Raw genomic sequence first — 16,387 nt, forward strand, 5'->3', positions numbered from 1 at the left:
AAAAAAACAATAACTGATGACATATTATTGGTACACACGTACAATGCTTTTCAATTATTTGTACAGATCAAGAATCTTACGGAAAATGGAAACATTAAAATTTGGGAAACTTCAAGTTAAGAAATCACTAAAGACAATTCTAAACATAAACCAGTAAAATTAGATATCATTGATTTTAGACATCTCTAAATATTTACAAATATAAATTAGAACAAAGACCCTAGCGGTTTCAACGCCACGGTTATAATATGGCCAATTCACGGTTAAACAGCAGTCAAACATTAGTCTATATGAAGTGATTTGACGGTCTTTATCAGGTATCATTGTGAATAATTTTGACTGTTGACTTATCGACTGAAGATCCGAGAAATACCTTTTTCTACGGGTGAACTCACGGTGATTTTAGCGACATTTGACCATTAATTTACCCGTATAGAACTAGCATAAAACTAGCTCATTACGGTCGATTCACCGTCTCATTATAGGAATCCGATGTAACTAAATAAGTTAATTCACCCAAAATAATCAGTATTAAGCTCGTAAAATGTTCGCGTATATGATAATATTGAAAAAAAAAAAATCAGTGTAAAATCACATCGCCCAGACCGGGAATCGAACTCGGATCATCTGATCGAACGTCAGGAGATTTTCCTGTAATGCTATACCAAACGTGAATCAAAAATGTCTTTGAATCACGATCTATTTTACGGATACTTGATGTTGTTTGATAATTATTTCTATTTCACGAACTCTAAACAATAACTCATTCTCCGAATTTGTCACCCAAAATGAATGCATTAAATTTTATTAACTATAAAGAAATCTTTCTTTAATTTCATGAGTTTATGTTAAATTTAAGATTTCATGAAAAAAAAAAATTTTGAAATTTTACAAAAATTTATAAAAAGTGTTTTTTTGGATAATGTAAAAAATTGTAGTGACTGAATCTTTTTTCAAATTATTTTTTTTAACTATTTATTTGTATTTTATTTGCCTTATATATTGTTTTATGGAATTTTTTTATAATTACAAATCAAACTTATATTCACTCAGCCGTTTATAAAATTTCTACTTTACCGTCACTATCTTATTTACCGCCATTTGACCTTAAATTCACCCACAGATTACCGTGGATTCACCGACGAAATACTCTTTATTCACCGAATTTTTACCAGTCATTCGATGTTGTAGTTATGTCTGAAGACAATCAAAGGATCGGGAAGTCATGGCTATCGAATAAAAAAAAAATGAAGAAAATTTTGGACAATGTTTACTTTATGAACCATGCAATCACCGTTAGAATAATTCACAACTTGACTTATTTTTCACCGTCTAACGACGGTTGTTCGACCATCAATAGACTTTCTTTCATTGGAAAAGTGAATTTACGGTGAATTCACCGTCGTTTGACCGTAGTTTGACCGTCACCACGAATCCGCTAGGGGACGATTAAAAATGTAGTAATCATACAAAATAAGCGCTAAGAAATTTAAAATACAAAAGATAACTAAAAATTAATTAATTTTCCTATGACCGCTGCTCCAGGAAGTTGTACAGTTATTTTTGATCGATTGTCTTTTAATTTTAAAAACCCACAGAAATTTTGATTTAATCTTGGTAAAAAATATTTTCGAAGACCCGGACCTACCAACAGCTCCTGCGACCACTGCTCCAGGAAGTTATACAATTCTTTGCGATCGATTGTCCTTTTATTTTAAAAACCCACAGAAATTTTGCTTTTAATCTACCCTTGTGGAAAAATTTCTCTGAAATAACTGAAAAAAAATTTTAATAAGTACGAATAATAGTTCATAAAGTTTTTTGTTTTCTTAAAAAGTCCGAAAAAGTCTTATTAAATCAGAAAAACTCTTTATTCGACTTAGAAAGTCCGGTTTTTACCAAGATTTCGGACTCTGCCAGAAGAGTTATTCAGAGTTATTAAAACTTCTTGTAGGAATCCTTGTGGAAATAATTCTCGGAAAAATCTCTTAAAAAGTCAAATTTCCCCTACAAGTTGGGACTTTCCTAAAGGGTTATTAAAGATTTGATAAGACTTATTTAGTTTTCCAGTAGAAAGAAGAGAAAGGTTCGTTTCAAAAAATTTACTGGTCAGAATTGGAGAAAATTGAAAATTAAACTATTGAAAGAATTAATGCATGTTTTGTAAAGAATTTTTTTTCGAATAATATTTTCATCACAAAAATATTTCGATAAACATATAATCGCTCATAGTTGAGCATGTCAAAACATCAACAGCAAATAAAGTACATTTGCTGGTAAAGACAGATACTACTCAGAGAGTAAATCAAATCAATATTTAATTTGGACTATAACATATATAACTTAACTTTCTAGGTAGAAATGAATTTTCTAACCATACGCCATCTATGAGAAACTGAAAATACTTCTTTTTTCAGTCAACTTTTTTCAGCAAGCTTGTCTAGTCGACAAGTTCAAAATGGTCTAAAATAGAGATACTGCTCTTAAAATTACGTGCAATAGCTCATTGGATCCGGAATGACGCCTAGAAAAATATTCTAAAAGCGTTTATTCGCACATAAAAAATTGCAAAAGTTATAAATAATTAAAGATGAAAAAAAAGGTATGTCGTTTTATTGTTCTTTTAAAAAATACATGCTACAAAAGTTGTTACAGCGGCTGCTTCATCTGTCTACTAAAAATCAAATACACTAGTCACAAAAATTAACGGATATAAAAAAAATTCCAAATTTTTTGGTGATTTTCAGCGAGCTGTAACTCCGAGGAAAATGATCGCACAGAAAAAAAAAAAAAAGCAAATTGTAGCTCCAAGTGTCTAGTTTTTAGATATGACCATGAAAATTTTTTGTCATCGTCAGGTCTGGAGAAGTCCTAAGAAAACTACTGAAAAAAAATTTTTCGAAATTTTTTTCGTCTTAAAAAGGTCTACGGGCTTCAAAAAAATTTTTCGATTGTTTCGTTTAAAAGCTCTTTTAGTAAATTTAATACCCTTTAATTTGACGTAATCAAAAAGCCTGTACGATAATTTGCCGCGGAGTTATCGTCAATCAAAGCAAAAAGTTTTTTTGACTTTGGAAATCAATAACTCTGGAAATAATGACCGTATAGGAAATCGAAGGAGGGTTTTGAAAACTACACAATATTCTCTATAAGAAAACGTAAACCGCTTTTGAAGAAAAAATTTTTTTGAATTGAAAACTCGGACTGAAAAAAGACAAAAATTCGCATAATTAAGGATATTTGGATAACTTGGTATAACTTTGGATAAAATGGATGAACGAAGGATATCGTTGGTAATTTTTAACTTCAAAGTGTCCCCTAAAATCCATAAGAAATTCAAAGCGCTGCGATTTTTTGTTCATAGTGCCCAGAAGCTTCAAATTCTGTGTTTTCGCAAAAATCACCATTATGAGCAATTTTGTGATTTTTATTCATTTTTCCATTGAAAAAAATTTTTTTTTTCAAAATTCTTTATTTTTTCGATCAAAGAGATTGATTTTTCAAGAAATTTGAAAAAAAAAATTTCAATTTTTTTCGAAAATTTTTTTCGAAATTTTCTCAATTTTTTTCGACTGTTGTTTTACCGCCGGCATTAGCGTTACCCAAAGCGTACCACGTGGAGGTTGCTCGGTCGGATTTACGCTTCTCACACACACACACACACACGCGCGCGCGCGCGTGTGTGTGTGTGTGTGTGTGTGTCTTTGTCTGCGTGTTTGTCTGTTTGCAGCTGCCGAATGACCTCTGTACGCACGGCAGTAACTGCTCAGTACCGTGTATTGCCACCTCTGTTCCGAATCACAGCTCGTAAACGCTCTTGCATGTTGATGCATCGTCGAATATCACGTTGCGAAATTCCTTGCCAACAACGTAACAACGCTTGAGTCAACTGATGAAGATTGTGCAGTTGCGGATAGTCTCGCCGCAATCGACGCCCAAGCATGTCCCAAACATGCTCAATTGGGTTCAAATCAGGACTCATCGCTGGATGATTAAGCGTTGTTACGTTGTTGGCGCGGAGAAAAGTTCGCGTACGAACTGCAGTGTGAGGACGAGCATTATCCTGCATCAAAATGAACCGTCTTGCCCCCATGCGTGTGCGCATAGGCAGGACGTGTGGCTCCAGAATTTCGTCGACGTACCTATCGGCAGTCAACGTCCCACGAACGATGACCAACGGGGTTCTGGTAGTGAAGGACACGCCTGCCCACACCATGACTGATCCACCATTGAAAGCTGTAACTGGTCTCGTAAAACCATCCCGATCTCGTTCTCCACGACGGCGCCAAACGAGAGATCGTCTATCGCTGCCATGAAGACAAAATCGAGATTCGTCAGTCCATAATACACTGGTCCACTGTCTACGACCCCAATGGTGATGATCATGAGCATAGGCCAATCGGGCTCTGCGATGTCGTGGAGTGAGCATAGGCACGCTATTTGCGCGTCTAGCGCGTAGTCCTTGCTCTCGAAAGCGATTTCGAACCGTCGATGCCGATATGTGTGGTTGGGGAGGACGTTGTCGACGATTGCGAAATTGATGAGCGATCGTGTGGGCATGCGCAGTAGGGTTTCGACGAGCTTCTCGAATGATAGCTCGATCATCACGCTCGGTAGTGATTCGTAGTCTACCTTGACCCGGACGACGATCGTAACTTTGAGTCGCGTTAAATCGGGCATAGGCCCGACTGATAACGAACTGGCTCACTCCCATAGAAGCTGCTACTTCCACCTGACTGTAGCCCTCTTGAAGGAGGGTAACAATGCGAGCCACATCTGTGGCAGCTAAATGTCGACGAGGCATATCAAAAGGTGCTTATCAAAGAAAAGCTTACATAAAATTCACGTAAGGAATTTAGGCTAAAAAGAAAACGTAAAATTCAAATTTTGTGTGAGGAAAAGCCGAACTCCGCGGGGGTATATCAATTTGTTTTTATTGAATTTTTAAAATGAGATTTAAAACTAAGGCAGTTGTAGCGGACAGAAAAAATTGAGTTAATTTTTTTGATAATAGTGAAGCATTCTGAAGACGATAAAAAAAAAAATTAAAAAAAAATTTTTGATAAAAAAATTTCGAAAAAATTTTCGAAAAAATTGAAAATTTTTTTTTTTTTTTCAAATTTCTTGAAAAATCAATCTCTTTGATCGAAAAAATAAAGAATTTTGAAAAAATTTTTTTCAATGGAAAAATGAATAAAAATCACAAAATTGCTCATAATGGTGATTTTTGCGAAAACACAGAATTTGAAGCTTCTGGGCACTATGAACAAAAAATCGCAGCGCTTTGAATTTCTTAGGGATTTTAGGGGACACTTTGAAGTTAAAAATTACCAACGATATCCTTCGTTCATCCATTTTATCCAAAGTTATACCAAGTTATCCAAATATCCTTAATTATGCGAATTTTTGTCTTTTTTTCAGTCCGAGTTTTCAATTCAAAAAAAATTTTTTCTTCAAAAGCGGTTTACGTTCTCTTATAGAGAATATTGTGCAGTTTTCAAAACTCTCCTTCGATTTCCTATACGGTCATTATTTCCAGAGTTATTGATTTCCAAAGTCAAAAAAACTTTTTGCTTTGATTGACGATAACTCCGCGGCAAATTATCGTACAGGCTTTTGATTACGTCAAATTAAAGGGTATTAAATTTACTAAAAGAGCTTTTAAACGAAACAATCGAAAAATTTTTTTGAAGCCCGTAGACCTTTTTAAGACGAAAAAAATTTCGAAAAATTTTTTTTCAGTAGTTTTCTTAGGATTTCTCCAGACCTGACGATGACAAAAAATTTTCATGGTCATATCTGAAAACTAGACACTTGGAGCTACAATTTGCTTTTTTTTTTTTTTCTGTGCGATCATTTTCCTCGGAGTTACAGCTCGCTGAAAATCACCAAAAAATTTGGAATTTTTTTTATATCCCTTAATTTTTGTGACTAGTGTATAATTCTTAAACTATTAGAGATACGAAAATAAACATTTTAGTCAATATATAAAAGATTAAACGATCTTTTAAATGAGTTATTATCAAAAATTTTAATTATTGCTAATCTATTGTTATGCGCATTTGTTTATAAAAAGTAATTTTTTTTCGATGTTTTTCAAATTTTCGTAACTTCTAGCTTTTTAAATAATACCGATACGAATTTTTTTCCGGAAAATTTTTTGAAAAATGACATCATTTATAAATAAATGAAAAAAGCTTGCTGAAAAAAGTTGACTGAAAAAAGAAGTATTTTCAGTTTCTCATAGATGGCGTATGGTTAGAAAATTCTTCCCTACCTAGAAAGTTAAGTTATATATGTTATAGTCCAAATTAAATATTGATTTGATTTACTCTCTGAGTAGTATCTGTCTTTACCAGCAAATGCACTTTATTAGCTGTTGATGTTTTGACATGCTCAACTATGAGCGATTATATGTTTATTGAAATATTTTTGTGATGAAAATATTATTCGAAAAAAAAATTCTTTACAAAACATGTATTAATTCTTTCAATAGTTTAATTTTCAATTTTCTCCAATTCTGACCAGTAAATTTTTTGAAATGAAACTTTGTCACGGGGCTCCTTCATTACCCGTTGAAGGTCCTCACCCTAGCCGCGGTTAGTTGTCGACGGATCACGGAGCGCTGTGGTCTCGGATGCTCGCGCAGTAAAAATAAAATTTACACAAGTTCCGGGGCCTAGATGATAAGTGTTCCGCGGGTGGGGATAATCCCACACGAGGGACGAGTGAAGTTGCCGAACAAAAAAACGACATTGTGAAGCCGGAGCCCGAGTAACGAACACGAAATTTTGGAATTATCAGGTAATTATTAATATTCCTCTGAGATTCCTGTGGAACCTTCAGAGCGATTATTTTTAAATTGTAAAATTGATAATTACTGCTAGGCATTTAGCCAGCCTAATTATCCAATAAAACCATTCTAACTATCCTGAATTTCCAGATAAAACATTGCTAAATATCTCGAGCTGCTACGCAGTGAACCCGAGTACCGAGAACACCGTGATTTTGGCTGACAAGGTTACCTCTATTAGAAGTCAGCGAGAACAACAAAGAGAGCCAAACTCAATTGAAGAAATCGTCAAAAGTCCTCAGGTACAAAATAAAGTTTAACCTCGGGAAATTATTGCGTCGTCCCCGGAAACTCTAGGCACAGGCCAGGTTTCGTCTTCCAATCACCCTACTTGATTAGTTAATTAATTATTCGAATTTAATTAAAACATCTAAATTATAAGTCGAGGTTAAAATTAGTTAAAATAAAATTTGAACAAATAGAAAATTCAATAAGTTGGAAAAATTCAAATTTCAAAATAAAAGAGGTTAAATTTAGAACTAAAATTATTATAAAATTGGTCAAATAAATTTAGATTAAAATTTACAAATCAGAAATTTTGATATCAACTATTTTGAGTTAACTGCTTCATTTATAAGCGATATTCTGTCGATTAAATTATTACAAATTAGAAATTAAAATAAAACTAAAGGAAACTAAAATTAGAAAATTTTCCAAGTTAGATTAAAATTGACCAATAAAATCAACAAGTAAAAAATGAATTAAAATTTAAATTAAAATGGAAAATTAAAATTAATAATCAAAATTTACTTTTGGAAAATTATCAAAAAAATTATAAAATAAAATTATCATAGACACAAATTCCTTAAATTTGAATATTAAAATTGTAAGCAGTAAATTAATTTATAAAACAAAATCACAATAGAAAATTATCAACAAAAGAAAATTTGTTCAATAAACTTCGATAAATAAATTTGTCAACTTCCAGTACGATGATTTCAAAAATAATCAAAATAAAATTTAGCCTTGGGAAATTTTTACCAATTCGAAGACTAAGTCTCAAATCCTGACTGGAATTCAAAATAGACATAAGCCGATTATTCAGGCAGTTTGAATTCGAGTACATTTTAATTAATCTAACATTTTGGTTGAATAAACGCTACTGTGATATTATTAATTAAGCAACCAAAATTCAATTAACTTATTTATCGAAGTCAAGTTAGGGACCGGGAAATTTGATTCCCAGGAAGAAATGTTGTAAAAAGTATTATGGATTTTAAAATGATTGTAAATTAGAGTCAAGTGTGTATTGGATAAATTGTTTTATCGAGAATCGTGTGTGTGTGTGTGTGTGGAAAACATTTTACAGTATATACTCCTCGTTCACGGGCTGTCGAGGAGGTTAGGATTAGCAGGTTGTCGACTAGTGTCATGGTATCCTCCTCTGTCCTAGTCGACTTCAGGTTCCTTAGTCCCGTAGTGAGGGTCCGGGCGACAGCGAAAGGGCTAAGGACGGTATGAACCTTGAGCAGGGGTCCGGGCGACCACCCAGGGTCATATCTAGAGTCTTAGAGCGTGAAGATGAATGAACTTTTCAATGAACTAAGATGCAAGGTAACAAAAGGTGAGATCCAGTAATTAAAATTACGTCAACAATGAGATACTTTGGTTGATTTACACGATCAGAAGTTGAAATATGGAGTACTTTAGCTTTTAATGATTTGTCAGTAAGACAAGCCACACCTCCACCTTGAATGTAGCAATTAGTATCTGTATGCTTCAGGATTCTGTCTCTACGAATGATAAAATAATCATCCAGTGAAAAAATTTCATCATCTAAGGTAGGTTTTAACCAAGTTTCCACAAGGATAATTGTGAGGAAATGAATTAATTTTCACCAGTATTTATGTTTAATAATCTAGATAAATCTTTATTTGTCTTCTAAATACCTAATAATTAATAATCTGTGATTAATAATATTATAATGATATAACGTATTCTGTAACAGAGATAATTAATATATAAAGGCACGTGGTAGCGTGTAGCACGACCAAGTGAACAAAAAAAAAAAAAAAACGCACACACACACAAAATATGGAATGTAGGGGAGAGGAGTCGTATGCGCCGTCAAGCGGCGCGTAGGTCGCCGCCAACTCACTAGTTATAATAATAATAGTATAGATATATAATAATAATAAGCTTAAGCGGGCTTGGGTAAATCTTGACTTCTTAACACTCCCTTCATTTTCCCACGTCCAGCTTCCACTGCGCTACTTCTTACGATCAACAAAGTTTTCTGTAACATAGTGAACATATAATTATAATTAATTCTATCAATTTTATGAACTTCTAATTATTCTAGTCCAAAAGTCTATCTCTTAAATATCTAAATGATTCTGCAGGTAATGGTTTTGTAAGTATATCTGCTAGGTTCTCTTTCGTAGATATCCAACAGACTCTTATTCTATTTTCATTAACGCATTGTTTAATGAAATCACCATGAGTTTTTGCCATGTGCTTTCTATTACCTGTTTTCTCTCTTTCTAGTAATTCTAATTTAATTTCATTTACACTATTATCGAACATCTTAAGTTTGTGACTTCTTAGTACAGTCGTCTGCTGACTTGTTATCACACCAAATAGTAGTAGGAAATAATGTCTTACCAATTACAAATCTAATTGCTTTATCTAGAGATATTATCTCTTGGCAAGCATCACTCATTGCCAAATATTCTGCTTGACAAGTGGACAGTGTAACGTACTTTTGTTTGTGACTTCTCCAAGCAATTACGTCACCAAAAAGTCTAATAATATATCCTCCTGATGACGTGGAGTCATCATTATCTTTGAAACTGGCATCTGAGAAAGCTTCTAAGTCATCTGAGTTACCTTTATATTTCAGGTTTAAATTTACTGTACCTTTCAAATATCTCAAAATTCTTTTTACATATTTCCAGTCATCTTCGGTAGCACATAATTGTTTTCTAGCTAAGTAATGTACAGCAAAAGAAATATCTGGTCTAGTTCCATTTGCTAAGTACATAAGACTTCCAATTGCCTCTCTGTATGGAGCTTTTCTAGTTATTGACGATTGTTCACATTCAGATGATTCTAACTCTTCCAATTTTCTTCTTTTACTTCTATTTTCAGCTTGTCTGGTAACCATTGGAGTATTCTGCGGGTTACAGTCAGTCATCTTAAATCTATCTAAAATGCTTTCTATATAACTACTTTGATTTAATACAATGTATTTCTCTTCTCTATTTCTTTCTATCTCAATTCCAAGAAATTTCTTGGGTTCACCAAGAACTTTCATCTCAAAATTCTTACATAAATGGTGTCCAATTTCATCTAACTTCTCTGGATCATTACGAGCAGCTAAAATGTCATCTACATAGATTAGCAGTACAGCTACAATTCCATTTTTCCTCCAAGTGTATAAACATGGTTCATGTAGATCATTTTCGAGACCAATTTCTTTTACCACTTGATTGAATTTTATATTCCACTTCTTAGGACTTACTTTTAATCCATACAAAGATTTCTTGAATTTAAGTATCTTTGTTTGCTTCGTCTTTTCATCTACATCTAGACCTTCTGGTATCTTCATGTAAAATGTCTTCATCTAAATTTCCATAGAGGAATGCAGTTTTCACATCATATTGACAGATTTCTAGATCATATTTATTTACTATTGAAAGTAATGCTCGTATGAGTGATAGTCTAGATACTGGCGAATATGTATCTTTTAGATCATAATCATTCTTATCTTTAAAACCTCGACATACTAGTCGTGCTTTATAAAGTACATCTTTATTTAATTCTACTTTCCTTTTAAATACCCATCTTGAATCAATGATATTTAATTTTCCTTTAGTTTTACTTGCTTCTTCCAATTCTACGAATTCCCAGACGTCATTTTTAGTTATTAAGTCCAATTCATCTTTGATAGCCTTCATCCATTGACTTCTTTCACTTAAGTTACTTGCCTCATCATAACTGATAGGTTCTTTGTTTAAAGTAGTAATTAAACATCTTATTGATTCTTGTTCATCCATGTTAGATTGATCATCAGACACGTTGACATTTCTTGCAAAGCTTATGTCTTCAATCAATTTTCTATCTTTATCCTTTTTAGATTCTAATTTTCTTTTCATCTCACCTCTAGTACGTGGTCTAATTTCTTCTGATGAGTTCTTCTTTTCATTTAAGTTTTTAACATCTAGTGAATTTTTACTGGGTCTTCCTCTTTTTCTTTGTTCCGGTTTCTCCTTTTCTTCGTTGGTTTTGTCTTCTAAATTATTTGGTACATTTTCATCTGATTTCCAACTAATTTCATCTTCAGTTTCTTCTGTTTGTTTAATCTTATATACATCTTTGTACACTAATTTTTCATTGAATCTAACATGTCGTGACTCTAGAAATTTTCCAGTACTTGGATGCCATAACAAGTATCCTGTGGGTTTATATCCCACCATGACTGCTTTGATTGCTCTCTCGCTGAACTTGTGCTCTGGTTTTGGAATTCTAATATATCCAATACATCCAAATCTTTTAATTTTGTCAAAATGACAATTTTCATTCTTATTAAATTTCATCAATGGTACATCATAATCTAAAGATTTATGTGGTGTTCGGTTGTATGAGTGAACAGCTGCGTCCACTGCTAACTCCCACATACTCTTGGGTAAACCAGAATCTAGCATGTAGGTTCTGACCTTTCTCTGCAACGTGGCGTTGAATCTTTCAGAGACTCCATTGTGTTCAGGGGTATAAGGCGGTGTTAATTCTAATTCTATCTTTTCTTTTCTTAAAACCTCTAGAAATTTTTCACCAGTGAATTCTGTTCCGTGATCCGATCTAACGTAGCATACCTTTTTATCTTTGCCGAGTAAGTTTCTTGGAGATATTAGAAATTTTTCTAATGTTTCTCCTGATTCATCTTTAGTCTTTACTGAATATGCTCTAGCTAATCTGGAGTAATCATCTATGTACACATTAATAAATCTTTTGTGTCCTGGGTGAGAAGTTGGTTTTATTGGACCCATCGTGTCCGTATGTATTATTTGTAATGGTCTTGATACTCATCTTCTAACTTCTTTAAATGGTAATTTTTGCATCTTTGATATAATACATATTTCACAATCTAGAATTGAATCATCAAATCTAACTTTTTCTAATTTGCTATATACTTTCTGTAACTTCTTGAGATAATTTAATGAAGCATGACCAAGTCTTACATGCCATAACATAGCTTCATTTATTTTACTTGACTCTGTTGTCCCTTGCTCTAATGGATTTGATGTGAATAGCTCTTCTAAATTCTTAATGCTCTCGATGTCATCTAACTTAATTGTATTTCTAGTTATTAAACTAGAATCCCAATTAAATATGTCATCATTTGGATTTTCAGGATGTTGTTCTATTTCTGGAGGTGTTGTAACTTCTTCCTCCCTCCTAATTGAAGAATCCTTGGCCTCTATGTTTTCTGAATCTCCCTCCTTCCTTTGTAAATCTACTTCTGATTCTTCGGTGTCATCTTCTTGAATCATTACAGCTTTACAACGGTAAGCGTTGTATTCCCAATCTAATTTATTTTTATCGTCGATGTAATTCTTAACTTTGAAGTTCAAAATCCAGTTGGGTTGTTCATATATTCCTTCTAGTATTATTTCTTCTAAATTTTCACTAAATACTCTCAAAGTTTTATCATCTAAATAAATCTTAAATCCTTTATCTACTAATTTTCTTAATGATAATAAATTATCTGATACATCTTTAGCACTAATAACATTTGATAATTTAATTATCTTGTTATCTTGATTCGTGTAGAGCAAAAGATCACCTTTTCCATCTATTAAAATGTTAGCCGATTTATTCTTATTGGCACTCTTAATTACTCTATTTTCACATTTTTCAACATTGCTTAATATCAATCGATTCTTTACTATATGATCTGTTGCTCCTGAATCAGCAATAAATTTAATCTCATCTATTAAATCTTCATTTAATAATTTCTTACCTTTTTTTTTGTCAGTCACTCTTTTTGCACTTCTGTTGTGTGCATTTTGAGCTGACTGTTGATCGTTCTTATTATAATTCTTAAAACGTCTATCGTTATTATATGGCTTAGAATTCACATTATTTCTAACTCTAATAAAGCCTCGTCTATCTAATTTACCTCTAGATTTTATATTATTATTATTATTCAAAACCTTACTTTTGAGTCTTCCTTCCTTGCATTCTGCACCTTTGTGATTTTTAATGTCCTGGCAAAAATATCAAAACCACAAGTCTTTTGACAATGGGCAGTCCTCGATTCTATGTCCAGTCTTAGCACATCTATAGCATTTTGTTTTACTGTCAAATTTGGCTGTCTGTGCTTTGACAGTATCATCTCTATCTCCGGTCTTCTTTTCTGCTTCTAACTGTAGAATAAAAGATTTCATTTCATTTAATGTCATCATCTCTTTTGACTGAGATCTCTTAAGAAAGTCTGCGGACATTAGTTGAGGAGTTACAGGAGTAATTGCTTGATAAAAGGCTGATCTAATCTCTTGCTCAGTTAATTTTTCTCCATCTCCGCAAAAATCATATTCTCTAATAATCTGGTCAAATTTTTCACAAAAGTCGTTGACCTTCTCATTCCTTTTCATCTTGATTGAATACAATCTTTTTCTAACTGAACTTGATGTAAGGTTTATCTGTTCTTTTCTACATTCTTTAATTCTTTTCAAAATTTCTACGGGTTCAGAAATATCAAGAATTCTCTTGTGATAATTTTCATCTAAATGATTAATAATAATATCTCTAAGAAGGCATTTTCTTTTATTATTCATTGAATTTGATAAGTTATTATTATTACTGTTATTTTCATCTATTACATCTAATAAATCACAACTAGTAAGTTCTGATTTTAAGTAATCAAACCAGATATTATAGTTTGTTTTTTGAGTTAATCTATATTCTCGTCTAACATTAATCTTACTTTGATTTGATAGTAATGCAACTTTAATTACATTCAAATCTCTAGAGATAATATGATTCCCATTTGTAACTTCTAAATCATTCTTATTTAGGAAAGTAGAAAATGTATGTGAATTCTTTACCTTTGCTTCTGCCTTAGTCTTTTCGCGATCTAACTCTGCTTTATACCCTTTTGTCATCACCTTTAGGGCATCTAACATTGCAATCGAGACTTCCTCGAGTCTCCTAGCTGTTCTTTCCATTGACGTTGCCATTTCTTGAGTCTGCTTGTTTGACTCCAGCATCAACCTCTTCATATCTTCTAAATCTTTATTACCAAGCATTAACATCTTTTCGCTGCTTCTAATTTTAATCTTGGTATTTTCACTCTTGTCTTTAAAATCATCATCATCTTTAGCATCATCATCTTTACTGTCATTCTTACGATCATCTGTACCATCATCTGTACCTGTAAACATGTAATCTTAATTGGTATCTGGGATTTTCTTAACATCTATACATCTTTATACATCTTAAATAGGCCTCATCTAACTACTCTTAAACACTTTCATCTATTCTTAAAGTGTGTCTTCTAATTATGTTTACAGCTTCTAAATTATTTTATAGTCATTACTTACTCGTCGACTGGCTTGGTTTGACAGGAGTTGAGAAGTTATTCATCCTTTTGGATGACACCTTTACTTCCTTATTATTATCAGTTGTTGTTGATGACTCTGAATTAACTTCATCTGCTGATTGAATCAATCCTTTGTGAAACTGTGACAGACTGTAAAGAGTGTCCACAATTTTCTCAGTCTTAATCTGTAATGCTGATTCTCGTTCAACATTTTCAAGATCTTCAATTCTTTCAAAACTTCCCTCACTATCGTAATCAACCAGTGTAATCTTTTTATCTGACTCTGACATCTATTTCGGATTTTATGAAACAGAATTTAAATTTAATTAAATATACATTTAATTAATAATTTATCATCTATCTCTTATTATTAATATTCTAAAATTCTATTCATCTAGTACCCGATACTCTTCTTAATTTTTATTCTGTTTCGTGCTTCTAAACCAAAATAAACGCACAGCAATTCACTTTAATTTGAAATTAAGATTGATCATCTACACAGCACCACCTCGAGTATGCACACCTATTCCAACGTATAGTTTTACGCACGACAATAAAACGACGTTGAAGGCGGTTGATCACGCACACACTCGGGATACATTGTGCAAACAAACAACCTCACAAACTATACGATACTTGATACCGAACGCAAGCATCGCATATCTCAAGTTACCGAAATATTTCTGATATGTATTTTATATTGATCAATATTGATGACATGTCCAAATACATTTTTATTTTATTTCAGAATTTATTATGATTCATAATTAAATTTAAAATTTAGTTTAAATCATCTTAAAACATCGTAATCTAAGATATTGTTGCAATACACGTGATTTTTATATATACTGTTATTATTATGACGCTGTTATCCGACATCTTGAACTTTTTCGCGCCTACCGGCTTCACCGGTTATTTCATAATAAAACAAAAGATAGTCTACTTAATGTTAATCTCTTTTTCACAATCTAATATACTGAAAATTATTTTCAGAAATCTATGAATTTATTTAATGAAGAAATCAATTTTTTAAGTTGTCTAATTAGTCGTCTATTAATACGCATCTATTGTTTTCCATCTTTTATGTGCATGCATGACTCACTCATCTATTAATTTCGTCTTATCTTCTTACTAAATTTTTGTAGATTTTATTTTCTAAATTAATGTTTATAAATACTCTTACCTTATAATAAATCACTTCCACAAAATTTATTATATTTTTAGTAAATAAAATCACAAACGCTGTGGTAGCGTGCACTGGGCCTCAATAACCTGTGAGGAAATGAATTAATTTACACCAGTATTTATGTTTAATAATCTAGATAAATCTTTATTTGTCTTCTAAATAGCTAATAATTAATAATCTGTGATTAATAATATTATAATGATATAACGTATTCTGTAACAGAGATAATTAATATATAAAGGCACGTGGTAGCGTGTAGCACGACCAAGTGAACAAAAAAAAAAAAAAACGCACACACACAAAATATGGAATGTAGGGGAGATGAGTCGTATGCGCCGTCAAGCGGCGCGTAGGTCGCCGCCAACTCACTAGTTATAATAATAATAGTATAGATATATAATAATAATAAGCTTAAGCGGGCTTGGGTAAATCTTGACTTCTTAACAATAATAATGTCAGGTTTTATATTATCAACTAAATCAATGAACTGAGCAATGTAACCAATAACACTATTTATATTTAAACTTAGTACAGTTAGTGATGAGAAAGTATTCTTAATAGAGATATTCGCAGAATCAGTTAGATGTTAATCAAGCTTTGTGAGATCAGATTCATGATTTATAATAAGCCTTTCCGAATCTTCATCCTTCTTAACAAAAATTTGCCCAAATTTAGCCCAGACACATTTGAAATTTCTATTCTTCGCCTTCTCTGTGGCTTTCAGTAGCAATCGATGAGTCTCAGGAAGCAAAAATTCATTAATGTAGATAGAACCCTTAAAAGCCACATCAACTTGTACAGGAAA

The 16,387-nt window shown here is 32.4% G+C and overlaps 1 protein-coding gene across 2 annotated transcripts; it reads right to left on the reverse strand.

Annotated features, from left to right (window-relative positions):
* Positions 1 to 8,868: 8,868 nt before the first annotated feature.
* LOC141533529 (uncharacterized) lies at positions 8,869 to 14,083 on the reverse strand. Of its 2 annotated transcripts, none has more exons than XM_074252451.1 (2): positions 13,903 to 14,083; positions 8,869 to 9,089 (listed from the first exon to the last, which is right to left on the reverse strand). In XM_074252451.1, exons 1-2 carry the CDS (start codon positions 14,074 to 14,076, stop codon positions 8,994 to 8,996), a joined length of 270 nt encoding a protein of 89 aa, XP_074108552.1. In that variant the 5' UTR covers positions 14,077 to 14,083; the 3' UTR covers positions 8,869 to 8,993. The 2 variants fall into 2 exon arrangements, with proteins under 2 accessions (XP_074108552.1, XP_074108551.1); XM_074252450.1 differs by lacking the exon at positions 13,903 to 14,083 and adding an exon at positions 9,458 to 10,256.
* Between the last annotated feature and the right edge of the window lie 2,304 nt (positions 14,084 to 16,387).

Source organism: Cotesia typhae, unplaced genomic scaffold, assembly GCF_013202065.1.
Source record: "Cotesia typhae breed Kobodo isofemale line unplaced genomic scaffold, CoteBio_Ctyphae contig_9, whole genome shotgun sequence".
Classification (NCBI taxonomy): domain Eukaryota; kingdom Metazoa; phylum Arthropoda; class Insecta; order Hymenoptera; family Braconidae; genus Cotesia; species Cotesia typhae.

Excerpts from the sequence above, each read along its gene's own strand:
- LOC141533529 (XM_074252450.1), bottom strand. The coding sequence starts at position 10,109 with ATGAAAGTTCTTGGTGAACCCAAGAAATTTCTTGGAATTGAGATAGAA. Across the intron at positions 9,090-9,457 it reads AGCAATTAGATTTGTAATTG|AAAACTTTGTTGATCGTAAG; the intron begins GTAAGACATTAT and ends ACTATGTTACAG.